A 13,758-nucleotide genomic window follows, 5' to 3' on the forward strand; every position below is an offset into this window, starting at 1 on the left:
ACGGTACGTAGGAGCCCTCACCCTCCCCGGGTCCCATGCTGGCAGAGGAGAGAGCACAGCAGTGCAGGGGGAAGGCTGGCTCTGTCCTCAGTCCTGGGCCCATGGTCAGGAGGACCCTGTGAAAGCTGGCAAAGCTCCTCAGTTGTAAAACAGGCTGAGGTAGGCCATGCGGTTCTGGTGCTTTCTGAACTCCTTGTCGGTGGACAGCTGCAAGGAAAGAGTACTGTCTATGTCAAATTTCTTTTTTTCTTTAAAAAAATTTTTTTAAACGTTTTATTTATTTTTGATACAGAGAGAGACAGAGCATGAGAGGGAAAGGGTCAGAGAGAGAAGGAGACACAGAACCGGAATCAGGCTCCAGGCTCTGAGCTAGCTGTCAGCACAGATGCCTGATGCGGGGCTCGAACCCACAAACATGAGATCTGACCTGAGCCGAAGTCGGAGGTTTAACCACCCAGGTGCCCCTCTATGTCAATTTTCTGATGAGAGCCCCCTCCGCCTCTGGTCTTCCCTGCTGGTCACCGCTGGTGTGGCCCGGCTGCAGCCCACCCAGAGGAGCCTTGTCTCAGGGACACTGTCAACATTTGCATGTGCAGCTGCTCTGAGATATCACCTTCCTCCACTGTCGTCATCCTAGGACTTGTTTTCTACTTGGCAAATCTCTGAGTAGAGCTGGTAAACTTCTCCCAAACAAAGATCATGTGTTGATTCCTCAACCTTACTCATAGGTCTAGCTGCCATGATGTGGATACATTAGGCATTTAATACATAGTTGTAGAATTAATCCAAGGTTCCTCTAAAAAACCCCAGGCACCTCCACAATCATGATAGCTCACATGGATTGAGAGTTTATTATGTTACGGGTACTGCATTAGATGCTTTTCTACCTTGTCTTGATCTTTACGACCTTATCAGATGGATTCTATTATTATACCCATCTTAAAGAAAGGAACATGGAGGCTTAGCAAAATTTTCCTGGAAAATTGCCCAAGACTTTTGCTCTGTTGAAAACAGCACTTAGGATGGACATGGGGGCCAAGAGTCAACATTTTCACTTCCTTCACGCAACCTTGAGAAAGTTCCACCCACTCTCAGATATTTGGATTTCTTATGAGCCAAACAAAGGCCTTGACCCTCGTCTCCACAGCTGCACACACGCTGAATGGCTTCCTGAAGCACTTGGTCTACAAGGGCCACGTGCTCAGCCCTGGCTTTCCTTCTGCGTCCAATTCCTCCTTGCTCAGCACACCCTCGCCACACCAGCCTCTCTCTTCATCCCACCCACCGGTTCCTGCCCTGCTTACAGCCTTCCCCCTTGCTGCTCCTGCTGCCTGGGAAGCCCTGGGCCCAGATCTTCACAGGGCTGCCACCGTCTTGTCACTCGGATTTCAGACCACAGCTCTTTTTGCCTAAAGACCTTTCTGGACATCCTTGCCAAAGCAGCGCCATCCATCCCATCACCACCACCCTGGTTACTGTCTTCATACCACATCCCAGGTCACCATGCTGCCTGGTGTGCCCATGACAGTCTAAGCTAATGGCTACTGTTTGGTGCGATTCACAAGTTCACTCTCAGAAGGATCACTGTCTGACTACTAATTGTATGGTAACTGTCCTAATTACCACTGATGTTTTCATGTTTATTTACTTCTCATCTGGCTGGATTCTAGAGTGTAGGGTGCAAGGAATGAGGAGCCTGTGTGATGGGTTTAATGCAAAATCTCTGGAACCCTGAAAAGTGCCTGGAACATTTATAAATACTGACTGAATGAACCACTGTGAATTAGAATTCTATAAGCCAGAGATCTGAAAGATGAGGGGTTGGCTTCTTAAAGATGGATGGGTGCTTTCTTATTTAGCTGATATCCTTTGAGTAGGTCCTAAGTCGAGGCAACAAGGCATTAAATGGAGCAAAATTCTGTTTGTGTCTTTGCTCCTGAGGATCTGTAGACTGGTACATGCCAGGGTAAAGCATCATGTCCTGTTTTTCAGAAAAAGATGAACATGTTAGAGGATGATACTCATACATACATATAGAGCCTCTAAGTAGATAAAACAGAATTATCCTCTTTCTGTTGAATAATCTATCAATTATTTCTCTACCATTCTAGGTCTTCCATTGGACTGAGAACTAAATTTCCATGAAACAGATTTGCAGAAGTAAAACACTCGAAGTTTCATTAAGTCACCTGGGGGCCTAATAATGAGATGGGGACCTAAAGAAATGATTAAGGCAGGCAGTGTCTGTCCGCTTAAGGTTGTGAAAGGTTGATAGGATAGATAAACCTGTGTTCAGAAACCTTAAGTAGAGACTGGTAAGCAGAATTCAGACTGAAGTGATAGATTAGAAGAAATAACAAGGTTTGTTTTTACAGCTTTCTCACCTTTAAAGTCCCAATCTCTGGTGATAAGGATTATACTTCTTAGTTCAGGGAGGGTACTTTTCAAACAGGAGGTCAGTTTCCTGCTCTCAGGGGGACAGAAAAGGGTCTGAATTTCCTTGTACCAGCTGCTTCTTAAGTAACTTTTATTTAAAATAATCAATATGCCAAAATGGCACCTTTGGGGGCAACCAGCCGTTGGCCCCCACACTGATTCCATATCACTATGGTTTCACTACCGCAGCTATAGATTTAAGCCTACAGTAGGGAGAAAATCAAGATGAGGGTAGAGTTTAGCTACTGAAAGATGTATATGCTGAGGCTGTGGAAAGATACTTCATAGGAGGAAAAGGACCAAGGTGGCTCATTGCATCTGCTGTGCCCATCATCCTACCCAGAGATTTCTTAGATCCAGTATCCTCCTTAGGCTCAAGTGTCAGAAAAATGTCCAACAACAAATTAGGATCCTATACTGAAGACATTTAGACTTGACATCCAGTTACACAAAAGGGCTAAAAAGTAGGAATTTGTTTTTTAACTTACAAGATAATAGGATGCATATAAAAACTCAGTACTTAATGTCATCTATGTCAGCCTGAAACCCTGTCTTGGAGCCATTTCTTTTGAGAATTACTTCCCTCTCTCCCAGGACACTCACACACATTCGAGATGCTAGCACCCAAGGTTTTCTTATTGGGTTCCCAGTAGCTTTTGTCTAAATGTCCTATTTTCCTATTTTCCCTCTCTCTCTCTTTCTGCTCCTTCCCTGCTCATGCTTTACTCTCTTTCTCTTTCTCAAAAATAAATCAATAAACAAAAAAAAAATGAAGTTAATACTGTTGCTCACATTGAAGCCGCGAGAGCATGAGCCCTTTAAGCTTAGAGGAAGGGCTGTGCTGAGATTCAGGTTGAGTTTAGACAAACCAGACTTGAAATCCCAGCTCTTTTTTGATTAACTATGTGATCATGGGGTAGTTGAATTATCTCTAAGGTTGTTAAAATGGTTAGATGAAATATGTGTCTAGTGCAAGCCAATAAGTAAGAGTTATTGTTATAAACATATCTTCTATAGATCTTCAAATTTCTATTTAAGAATGTATTTCTATAAAAAACATTAAATCATAGATATGAAATTGGAGACTCTTAGCATTTGTGCATAGCTCAAAGGCTCCAGGAATAAATTCATGACAAAGTTCATGCTGCTACAACTTTACGCAGGGAATCATTTTATAAACTGACCTCTTTCACCACATGTTTCTAAAAGACTGCCATCTAGAAACCAGTAAAGTGTATACAGAAAGCATTAAATGTGTCATTTTTAAGATTAAAAAGCTTAATGAGCCCTTACTGTTTATGAAATACCGTCCATATTGCTTAGCATGGCATACCAGGTCCACCTCACCATCTGGTCATGTCCGTGTAGACACCCGCTGCTGTGCTCCTGGAGTTTGATCCATGTGCTCCAAGGTGTGCTCCATCAGTATGGAGCATGATAATAAATAGTTCGATGGACTAGAAGTTAAAAGACTGTGGATACTGAATACACACTGCTTTAATACAGTTTTGCAGAATCAAGAGTATCCTATTTTAGAATTACAGTCCTTCCCATTGCAATGGGTCCTAAGTAGAAAATAACTTCCAGAGCTACAGTTAGCACGATGAGGACTGCACAGCCCCAGGTCTGGTCCTTCGGCTGGGTCCTGGCTTGAGAGGAACCACGTTGAGAATTGCTCTTCTGGCCACGCTGGTCACGATGTTCTCTGACTTGATCATGTCACTTTGCTCCTGGGTGCCATTGCCCCCGCTTTGCTTCTGCCTCCAGTGGCTTTTCCACTTTCCTTACTTTCTCATCTACTATGCAGCAAGATCCTATCTCAAACGTTACCTCTTCTCTGCAGGCTTTTCCATCCCACTAGGAGCTATCACTCCTTGTTTCTGCTTGCTTTATTATACTGTTCTTGTCACTCTTGTTCACTGAACACATATGTGAATGCTAGGGTGTCAGTCATTTGACAGGATGCCAACTTTGCATACCAGGACCATTTCTGAATTTTCTTTGCACTCCCAGAGCTTAGTGCAAAAGTGAGCACAGAGTAGATATTCCATAAATGTTGGATAATTGTGAGCTAAAACATTGGAAATAAAGATAGAGACTTTGAGACTCTGATCTTTATTTCCTATGAGACTTTAAAGACTCTGAGACTATTAATAAAGACTATGAGAATCACATACAGGAGACTATAAATGAGTCTGAGGAGAGGAACAAGAAAGAAATGGGGAAGAAGTGGAGAGTCTATTGTAAATCTCCAAAAAGCACATGGACTTTGGAGCCAAGGTACAAATTGTTCCATTGTTTTGGCAGAAGTTGCCAGCACCCATTTCCCCCTAGATGTGGGGACCAGGATCCTTTGTCCCCAGTGCATTTCATATTTGTTATCACATCCTAATCTGTGGATTCCATCAACAAAGCCACTAATCCCTTTTTAAGTTGCCAACAGAGAGAATATTAAAGGCCATGATATTGCCAGAGGGAAAAACAAACAGAATCCATGTACATGTAGGGGGACAAGCTGGAGTAAGAGTTAGGAAGCCCACGTGCAGAGAGGTGAAAAGTGCAGGGAGATCAAGGTATAAAAGAGAGACCCAACTCTCTGTGTGTCCCAACCCTTGGGTCTGCCCCTGTGTCCTACGTGTCTGTGAGTCATTGAAATCAGCACCATGAAAATCCTGGTCTTGGTGTTGGTTTGTCTATACCTCTCAGAGGGTGTGGAAAGGTGTGTATGGGGATTCATTTTCATCATGAATTTCAGCCGTGAGGGAGCATCACAATCTAGGGTAGAGCAAAGGCTTTCCTTCCCCTGTAGATCTCATGGAAAGTCAGTCAGATTGTGTCTTGGTACATCTACCCAAAAACCACAAGGAGCCAAGACTTACAATGGGTAGATGGAAGGATGGAAGGATGGAAGGATAAATGGATGGACAGTGTGTGTGTGTGTGTGTGTGTGTGTGTGTGTGTGTGTGTATGTGATCAAATGTGGGTTGGGGTTTTGTTGGACAAGAAGGAAGGATGTATGATATTTATAAAGCTTAGAGGAAGAACTGGGAAGGAACAGATATTTATTCTGTGGAAACCATATGTAAGCAGAAAACCCCAAATATATATTATAGTGTATTTTCAGGCTGGAAATGCTGGGGTGACTGCATGGGTCAGAACTCACTAAAATCCAGGAGGATTTTTAATAAGATGCTTTTCTTGAGTAGAGTACTAAGGAGGTTTGAAAACCCCAAATCATATCATTGAAGGGACTGCTTTAATGGGGAAGGTGAAGGTCACCCCTTTTGTTTGCCCCATTCTCTGCAGAATCATTCTGAAGAAAGGCAAGTCCATCCGCCAGGTGATGAAAGAGCGGGGTATACTAGACCCATTCCTGAAGAGCCACCCAAAGGTTGACCCGGCTACCAAGTATTTTTTCAATAATGATGCTGTTGCCTATGAGCCCTTCACCAATTACCTGGATGTAAGTGAAGGGGGAGGTGGTGTCCATAATCCTTGGCTGATAGCCATTCTTGGATACTCATTTAGACCTCTCATTCACTCTGATTCTGGACTTTTTACTAAACCTAAGTCTCTCCTTCCCATGGAAAGTATCTGGAGAACTTATGAGTTGGGACCTTTTAACACTATCATATTCGCTTTCCTCCCTTCTTTGCTGTCATTACTGGCTCCCACTCTGAAGCTCCATGTATATGGTCAGGAGACTGAGAGTGGCCATGTTCCAGTCAATTGAGAGATCCAAAGGAAGTCCTAGTGATGAGCTTCAGGGGAAATAAGGGGAGCACATGCAAAGTTGCCAGGCAAAATCTCTAGTAGCTCCAGATGCTACCTATCTCCCCATTTGGGAAGAGACACTGGTGCTCAGAGCAAGTATTTGAATGTTCTTGAGACTACGGTGTCTGCTCAGGGCATCTCAACACACTGGTGTCCCATGGACCATCTTTAGTGAGATGATACATGAGTGGCAGATCTAGAAGCCACTTTATGGATCTCCTATTCAAGTTCTACTTTCTATAGATGGTGGATGAAGAGGCAGGTCAGTGACATGACTGGCCAAAATTCACTGAGAACTCAAACTGTGTCTCAGTAAGTTCTCTTGTTTTCCATGCTACCCCTCATTTTGGATCTCCTGCTACCTTGGCTAATATGTAATCAGAGGAAGGAAAGTGGTGGGGAATTACTTAACACTGGAAGAGAAAAGGGGTCATCAGTGTGTGTGTGTGTGTGTGTGTGTGTGTGTGTTTGAGAGATGGAGAGATGTGGGGAAGGTGGATGGACACTGGGAAAGAAGAAAGTGATCGCTACTCCAGCTTTGTATGTTTGGGCATAAAATGGTAAATCCATGGATGTATCACCTGATATAAAGTAGAAAAATGTTTGGAAGAAGAAATTGTCTTACCAGAGTCAGCTAGTCAAAGGTTTGTAATTAGTGGGAAAGGTGGGGGATTTTGAGAGGATCTGACTCCAGATGGGAGGAAGAGCTTGTGGGAGGAGAAGCTACATACTCCCCCAAGGAAATTATTTGGGCAAAATGTGGCTTCTAGTGTGTCAACTACTTCTCTATTCTTAGGATAGATTTGGCTGCTTAATACCAATGATAAACTGTTCTTTGCAGAATTACTACTTTGGAGAGATCAGCATTGGGACACCACCACAAAATTTCCTGATCCTCTTTGACACAGGTTCCTCCAACCTGTGGGTGCCCTCCACCTACTGCCAGAGCCAGGCCTGCTGTGAGTATATCACCATCACCACCCATCCATGGAGAGGAGCAGAGGGCGGCATAGACTCAGAGTTAGCACAAGCTCAGCATCCAAGTCCAGAGTTCTTGATGCATATCCATGATCTCAGTCTTCTTAAATTTAGAACATCTGGAAGTCTTGCTCTTGGTCTACATTTCCCAAGTGCTACATTTCTGGAGAGAAATGAAGTAGACCAAGGGTTCCATTCTTTTCTATACTGGTCCCTTTCCTCAGCTCTCTCCTCTGATCCCCAATTTCTGACACTTTTGGGTTGACCCATCTTTCAGGAAATGGAAGGTTGGAAGGAATTGGGGCAACATCTGTTTCCCAAGGGGACAGACTTTTCTGGGGCTATTGATTTTCTTTAGCACAAAGGATCTGAGCCTGAAGTCCAATCTCAGACTTGGTCTGATGGTCTCAGGCCATCAAGGATAAGTACCCTACAAGTATTTTGGAGAGTCACGAATGCTGCTGCTAATATCTAATTCTATTTTTCTGCAGCCAATCACAACAGGTTCAACCCCAGTACATCCTACACCTTCAGAAGCAGTGACCAAACCTATACCCTGGCCTATGGTTTTGGAAGCCTGACTGTGCTCATGGGATATGACACTGTGACTGTAAGTACTGTTCTCATCCTTCTGTGAGTCTGCCATTTGGCTCTCCTTTTTCAGAGCTATAAGCTGTCAGAGATATCAATGATTATTAATTAGGTACAAATTCCCGTAAGCTGATTCTTGGAAAGGATACCACTGGCCATCTAATTAAGTCTTTCTCCCAAGACAGGAATTGCCCCACAGCAGTCCTGACTGCTGCAGGCTCTTTATGTTGTGCCTTTCCATGACTTTCTTCCTTGATCTTATCTGTCTTCTGCCAGCACCTGGAACATCTGCTTCCTCCTCCAAAAGACTTCATTCTGGGTATTTGAAGACCTTCCTTTCACTATTTTCATTCCTTTACAAGCAACCATGGGTCCTACATCATTCTTGCACATGGACAGTTCAATATAAAACCAGCCACTGTCCTTACCCTGTCCTTGGAAGTAAAACCTCTAACTCCAGAAAACAAAGGTCTCTACTTCCCCAACACCCATATTCTTCTTTCCAAGACACACATGGCTGGGTCATGTCGTTGTCCTTTCATTTTTCATGCCCCTGGCCTGAGCTAAGAATGAAAGAAGCCAGCTTTCTCTCTCTTAAAAAGGGTCTAGGTTCCATTCCTTGAACACCAAAATCTGTGTAGGAATTGTTTACCTGAATTGATCATCTTTTCTTTCTGCTTGTCTCAGGTTCAGAACATCGTCATCCATAACCAGGTGTTTGGCATGAGTGAGAGTGAACCCAACTACCCCTTCTACTATTCATACTTTGATGGTATCCTGGGAATGGCCTACTCCTACCTGGCAGTGCAGAGTGGCCCAACAGTTCTCCAGAGCATGATGCAGCAGGGTCAGCTCACCAGACCCATCTTCAGCTTCTACTTCTCTCGGTGAGCACCCTTGCCCTGGGTAGGTATGTGCAAATGAGTTGCTGTGGGGGCTTTCAACAAGCCGACATCACATGGAACCCAGGTTTTAAAGTTTCCTGATAAGTATAACTTGCTATATGCAATCCATGTATTTCTGAAAATTTATTATTTTACTTTGGGGGAGATTTTATTTAAATACACTAGAAGAGTATTTTTAAAGTTTATTTATTTATCTTTTGAGGGAGAGGGGGGGGGGAAGAGAAAGAGAGAGTGAGCATAAGCAAAGGAAGGGCAGAGAGAAAAGGAGAGAATCCCAAGCAGACTCCACACTATCAGCATAGAGCCCAATGCAAGGCACAAATTCGTGAACTTGAGATCATGACCTGAGTTGAAACCAAGAGTTGGGTGCTTAACTGACTGAGCCACCCAGGTGTCCCTAAATGCACTAGAAGAATTTTTAATTCAGGGCATAAGCCATCAGATGACTCTTTTTTTTTTCTTAATGGTTGTATGGGTGTTGGTTTTTTTTTCTTTATTTATAGTTTATTGTCAAGTTGGTTTCCAAATAACACCCAGTGCTCTTCCCCACAAGTGCCCTCCTCCATGACCATCACCCCCCTTCCTCGTAACCCCTCCCCCTTCAGCCCTCAGTTTGTTTTCAGTATTCAAGAGTCTCTCATGATTTGTCTCTCTCCCTCTCCCTAACTCTTTTCCTTCTTTCCCCTCCCCGTGGTCCTTTGTTAGGTATCTCCTGTTAGAACTGAGTGAAAACATATGGTATCTGTCCTTCTTTGTCTGACTTATTTCACTTAGCATGACACCCTCAAGGTCCATCCACTTTGCTATGAATGGCTGGGGATTTACCCAAGGGATACAGAAGTGCTGATGCATAGGGGCATATGTACCCCAATGTTCACAGAGTCACCTTCAACAATAGCCAAATCATGGAAAGAGCCTAAATGTTCATCAACTGATGAATGGATCAAGAAGATGTGGTTTATCTATATAATGGAATACTACATGGCCATGAGAAAGAATGAAATATGACTCTTTTCTTAAAAATGAACTGTAGTCCCTCATCTTTTGATTTAAAAATTTGAAATTGTTGTATTAGATTTGTATAACTGTAGAGGCATAGAACAAACCTGATGATTATTTGGGAATAAAGAGAACAATGATGAAATGATAATGACAATACACATCTGACTTTCCAAAGTGTTCTCTTAGCAATTACTTCAAATGGTATTTCAAAAATTTGATTGGATTTTTTTGCCAGAAGGAAGTGTAGGCTCACACAGGTAGTCATTCTTAAGCAAGGTCACTCACTGACTCATTGGTAGGTGTGAGGCCATGATTCAAATGCAAATATTTTGGTCACAAATTCAAGACCTATCCTACTCTACTGGTCTTGAGCTTTCATGGTGAACTTAAGATTTTTTCCCCTAAACAATGATCCTCAAGGAACCTGAGTCCAAATGTTCAATGACTGGCTGGCCCAGGCTAGGGAACAGAAGTGGCCCGAATCCTTTTAACACTGTCTAGTTACCAACTTGAGCATGGCAGGTGCATCCCATCACTGCCCACTTGAGATCTCTGTCTGTCAGGCCCCCTCTATGTACTCTGTGAGAGGTTTCTTCTTGTTCTCACTTTGTCCTCAGGAGGATTTCCTGGGAGGCTTTTGTTTTCACAGGACTGGTTTCCAATTCCATCTCCTCTTTTATGAGCATGGTCTGTGTTTCCAGTTCTCTGATACTCTGGGTGTTCCTCTGAGGAGGCTCCTCTTCCTTACACCTTAAGCCTGGTGGAGCCTGAAGAGCAGATCAGAGGATGGTAGCCCTCTTCCTGTGTTTCCACTGCGTCTGAAGGAGAGAGGGACAGTGGAGGGAAGGGAGGCGCTGCCTGGCCATGTGTGTTGTGGAAACTCATGCTCTTCTCCTTTTCTCCCTAGCCAACCAACCTATGAGTATGGTGGAGAGCTCATTCTGGGAGGTATGGACAGCCGATTTTATTCTGGTGAGATTGTCTGGACTCCTGTCACCCGGGAACTGTACTGGCAGATTGCCATTGATGAGTAAGTACAGAGGAAAGTTCCTAGGGATTATGGACACCCCTAGAGTGTTCCTCCAGTGTGACTCTATTTCCAGTTCTTGTCATGGCATAAATCTCTTAAAGAATCAGGTTGACCATTTCTGGAGCACAGTAGACTCTGGGATCTGGCTCTTGACTGAACTTTTTGACTTGGTCACTGAACCTTGTCATGTCCATAGGTTGGTCATTCCTAGGCTGCTGTGAATCCATATTTTTGTTCCTGGAAATGTCATTATCCCAGTTAGCACAGTCTTTACCACTTCCCTCATCAGGAAATGTAATAGCTATCATGAGTGTTTTCTATGTACCAAATGTTGTGCTAAATATTTTATATATATTATTGCATGCAATTTCCACTATAACACTATAAGGTGGCCAGTGGGACATTTCATCGCATAGATAAAAGAAATCAAGGCTCAGAGGTTAAATAACTTATCCAAGACACACATCTCACAAATTTCAAAATTTGACCCCAAGTATATTTGATCCCACACCCCACGATCATGTGTCAGTAACTTCTATACTCCAACCTTCAGGAAATGTCCATCACTGCCTGATAAAGATACATGTCTTTAGTCTGTAGTCAAGACCATTCAACAGCTGAGCTCTATCTATCAGGAAAGTCTTCCCACCACTTCCTGATGTGCAGCTCACACTCCATGATGTCCTTGCACCTTGCTGTGACTTTCTTGCTCCTTTTATCTTGACTATATCACCTGAAGTGGCCCTTGTGTCCTTGCACATCCTTCGGAGCCCAGATGAATTCTTACCTCCCTTGACAAGGCCTCTCAGGGGCCCAGTCTCTCTTTCAGTTCCATAGTCTTGTCAGCTTATGTCCCAATATGTATCTCTCATCTCTGAGTAGGTCACAGTGCAGCAGGCCCAATGTACAAGAGTAGAGAGAGAGGTAAGCAGTTGGATGCCTGACAAGTAGCTTTATGTGCCTAGAATAAAGGAATCTTTTCACTTGGACCAATTCCACTCAGACTTTAAGCATTTATTCTCAGAAAAGTACTCATCTGACTAAATGCCTTCCACCCCCAGACTAGATCAAGCACTCACCAGGGCTGCAATCAAACTTCATCTGTGAGATTCTGTTAAGTCTCTGGTGTCTGTCTTGTTCACCATTCTGTCCAAGTGCCTTCGTTCACCAAAAGCACCTGAAATATACATGGATCAAAGAGCAAGGATGGGGTAGCAGAAAAGGCTCGGTGAGGAAACAGGGACCCAATCATATAGGACCACATTATGGAGATTTCCAGCTATGACCTTACGGTGCTGGCTGTGGCTTAATGTATGATGTTGTCACATGTCCATTAGAATGTGTTCTTTAAAAACATTAAATGTAATTTATTCACCTTTATATCATCATAATTCTTGTAAGAATGCCTTGTATATAGTAAGTGCCCAATGTGTACTTATGAAGTGATTCCCAGCTCTAGCTATGTTTGGCACTATGTGCCGGGCCTCTATAGATAGATTAAAGAAGACAAGATGACAGCCCTTGCCTTCCCAGAGCTTTCAGTCAGAGCTGGAGTAGTTACCAGAGCAAGACTGAGGGTGTCACTCCAATAATCACAAAGACACAAAAATTGCATTACGTGGATTACAGTCCCGAGGTATGGCCTGGGTTCTGGGGAGAGGCATATTTTCAGAGCTGTGGGGTTGGCAGATTAAAGTAAAAATGGCACTTGTTAGTGTCCAAAATGCTTGACTCTCCCTGAACGGGTGTTCCCTCAGGTTTCTCATTGGTAACCAGGCCACTGGCTTCTGCTCCCAGGGCTGCCAGGGCATTGTGGACACAGGGACCTTCCCATTGACTGTTCCCCAGCAGTACTTGGACTTCTTTGTGAAGGCAACAGGAGCCCAGCAAGATCAGAATGGTGCTGTGAGTAATCAGAAGCCAAGGGTTCTCTACAAATCCAGGCAGCCTCAGCACAGGAGCCTAAGTGCAATGAGTTTATAAGGGAGGGGTGGGGAGCTGAAACCCTGGCAGGACAGAACAGTTGGGGACACAGCATGGCCTTTCAGGCAGGAACCATCAAAGTAAGGAGGGGTGAGGGGAGGGAGTAACACCAACCAGACTGTGAGCAGGGGCTGAATGGTTGTCAGGAGGGGCGGCTGTTCCACTGCAGGCCCTAGCACATTTTGCCTTGATGTGGCCAGTGTCATTTGACATATGCAACAGAGCCAGGCATATCACATTTCTCCATGTCACTGAGATTTCTTTTCACCTAGAAATACTCCTGTGGCTTTTATCTGAGCAGCCTTCTGTCTGTACCACTGCCCCCCTTGTACACACTTCTGCAGTTAGCTCATCCAGCATGCAGGAGTCTAGTTTAGTCAGGCCAAATTGTGGTTCCTCAGGGTGTGTGTGTGTGTGTGTGTGTGTGTGTGTGTGTGTGTGTGTGAGATGAGTACATAGACAGCTGCACACAAGCGTGGATATGAATTGCATGAGAGCATGCTTTTATAGACTGTGGTCCTGTTTCTTCTCTGGAAGTTGTACTTCTGAGGTTAGAAACCTGTTCTGGAATGAATGTAACTCCTTGTGGCCATATCAACACAACCAAAACCTAAGAACTGAGATGTGTTCAGGGAGACCCAAGAAAGCACGAGCACCTGGTCAGTGTTGTGCCTGGGAACTGGGCTTTGCCCTCCATGCTCTCAAACAGCCTCTGCTAGAAGGTCAGGAAGAAAGTCTCATGGGGAAAGGGGCACTGGGGCCCTTTGTCTGGGCCCCTAGTCCCTTGGTTCTCTACATCTCTGCCTCTCCTCTCTCTCAGTTTGTGGTCAACTGCAACGCCATACAGAGCATGCCCACCATCACCTTCGTCATCAGCGGGTCTCCTTTACCTCTGCCTCCTTCTACCTATGTCCTCAATGTACGTATGCACTCTGGTTCCATGGACATGGGGTTGGATGGGCCCAAACAGCTGTTCTGTGTCCCAACTCACATCTGGACATTTATGGGGAGTCACCAGTGGCAGGGCTAAGGGTGAACAAGAAGCCAGAGACCCTGCAG

At 44.2% G+C, this 13,758-nt stretch overlaps 1 protein-coding gene across 1 annotated transcript in view; it reads left to right on the top strand.

Annotated features, from left to right (window-relative positions):
• Positions 1–5,099: 5,099 nt before the first annotated feature.
• LOC115300350 (pepsin B) overlaps positions 5,100–13,758 on the top strand; it is a 9,200-nt gene continuing 541 nt past the window's right edge. The window contains exons 1-8 of the mRNA XM_029950049.1: positions 5,100–5,155; positions 5,743–5,899; positions 7,052–7,169; positions 7,680–7,798; positions 8,467–8,666; positions 10,594–10,716; positions 12,474–12,621; positions 13,520–13,618. Of these exons, the coding sequence (XP_029805909.1) occupies positions 5,100–5,155; positions 5,743–5,899; positions 7,052–7,169; positions 7,680–7,798; positions 8,467–8,666; positions 10,594–10,716; positions 12,474–12,621; positions 13,520–13,618 (1,020 nt within the window). The remainder of the gene's footprint in view (positions 5,156–5,742; positions 5,900–7,051; positions 7,170–7,679; positions 7,799–8,466; positions 8,667–10,593; positions 10,717–12,473; positions 12,622–13,519; positions 13,619–13,758) is intronic.

This window comes from Suricata suricatta, chromosome 8 (assembly GCF_006229205.1).
Source record: "Suricata suricatta isolate VVHF042 chromosome 8, meerkat_22Aug2017_6uvM2_HiC, whole genome shotgun sequence".
Lineage (NCBI taxonomy): Eukaryota > Metazoa > Chordata > Mammalia > Carnivora > Herpestidae > Suricata > Suricata suricatta.